Source organism: Pteropus alecto, unplaced genomic scaffold (genome assembly GCF_000325575.1).
Source record: "Pteropus alecto unplaced genomic scaffold, ASM32557v1 C18523867, whole genome shotgun sequence".
Classification (NCBI taxonomy): Eukaryota; Metazoa; Chordata; class Mammalia; order Chiroptera; family Pteropodidae; genus Pteropus; species Pteropus alecto.
This window is the reverse complement of record NW_006493157.1, coordinates 1-1,364: the sequence shown is the minus strand read 5'-3', so window position 1 is coordinate 1,364 and position 1,364 is coordinate 1. Positions and strand designations below refer to the sequence as shown.

Here is a 1,364-nt window from a genome sequence, read left to right as displayed (position 1 = left end):
AGGCTGTGGTACCCCTCCATCTGGGTGCTGGTGGAGTGACATGCTGTATCCCTCCCTGCCCTCCTGGCTCTGGCAGGTAGAGCTCTCCTGGAACAGCTTTAATAAGGACGACATCTTCCTGCTGGACCTGGGCAAGGTGATGATCCAGTGGAATGGGCCCACGAGCAGCATTTCCAAGAAGGCACGGGTCAGTGTCTACCCTGGGAAATTAGGGGTGCTGGGCTCAGGGAGAAGGGTGGCCACCCCAGGAGGTGAGCCTGGCTCTCTGCTACAACCTGAAATTCAGCTACAAGTGCAAGCTGAGTCCAGACGTGGGAGTGGTGGTACCCTCTGGATGCCAGGATAAAGGGACACTATCCACCAGCCTCTGGGAGTTGAGCGGTGACAGGAAGGATGTGGGATGGACTATCTGTGGGGTGAGGGCGGCATGCTGGGGAAGCCCTGACTGCCATATCCTCTCCGGCAGGGTCTGGCCCTAACCTGCCACCTCCAGGAAAAGGAACGTGGTGGTCGTGCACAGATTGGTGTGGTGGATGATGAGGTGAAAGCCACTGATCTCATGGAGATCATGGAAGCTGTGCTGGGCTGCAGAGTGGGCAACCTGTACACCGCCATACCCAATGGGAGTATTAACCAGCTACAGAAGGCCAATGTCTGCATCTACCAGTGAGCAGACCTTGGGAGTGGGTAGGGTGGGTGGAATTGCCCAGGCTGGCATGTCCATCATTACTTCAAGGACACAGGGTCTCTAGAAAGGCCTCCAGAAAAGGCTCACGGGTTTCTGGGGCAGGCCATGTGGGAACTTGGGCCCAGCCTGTACTCTGCCTTTCAGAGAAACGCACTATATAGACAAGGTGACTAAGGCCCTAGGGCCAGGCAGTTGCTTGAGGCTCCACAGCAAGGCTACTGTGAAGTCAAGACTTCAGTTCAGGGCCCAGGCCCCGTGCCTTCTGCCTCTGAGCTAAAGGGGGCTAGAGCAGAGCCAGGCCAGGGAGGGGCTGATGGCCACATCTGGATGCCTGTCCCCAAGTGTCTACAATAAGGGTGAGGACCTGGTGATCCAGGAGTTGGCGACCCGTCCACTGACCCAAGACCTACTGCATGAGGAGGTGAGGCAAGTCTGGCCCCAGCCACCCTATGTCCCCACCCACCACACAACTCCACCCAGCCTGGACCACCTACTGACCAGCCTCACGCTTGCTCCCAGGACTGTTACATCCTAGACCAGGGGGGTTTCAGGATCTACATGTGGCAGGGACGCATGTCCAGCACTCAAGAGAAAAAGGCTGCCTTCAGCAGGGCTCTGGTGAGGCTATGGGGCCCTGTCTCAGAGGGACATAGCAGTGTGGGGGCGGGGTGGGGGG

At 58.1% G+C, this 1,364-nt stretch overlaps 1 protein-coding gene across 1 annotated transcript; it reads left to right on the top strand.

Moving 5' to 3' along the window:
* Window positions 1-76: 76 nt before the first annotated feature.
* On the top strand, window positions 77-1,301 carry LOC112473531 (villin-like protein; the record flags this gene model as incomplete). The annotated part of the gene is made up of 3 exons (XM_025041882.1): window positions 77-187; window positions 467-1,109; window positions 1,208-1,301. Coding segments are annotated over 2 exons (315 nt in total), but the record flags the coding sequence as incomplete, so codon positions are not given.
* Window positions 1,302-1,364: the final 63 nt, after the last annotated feature.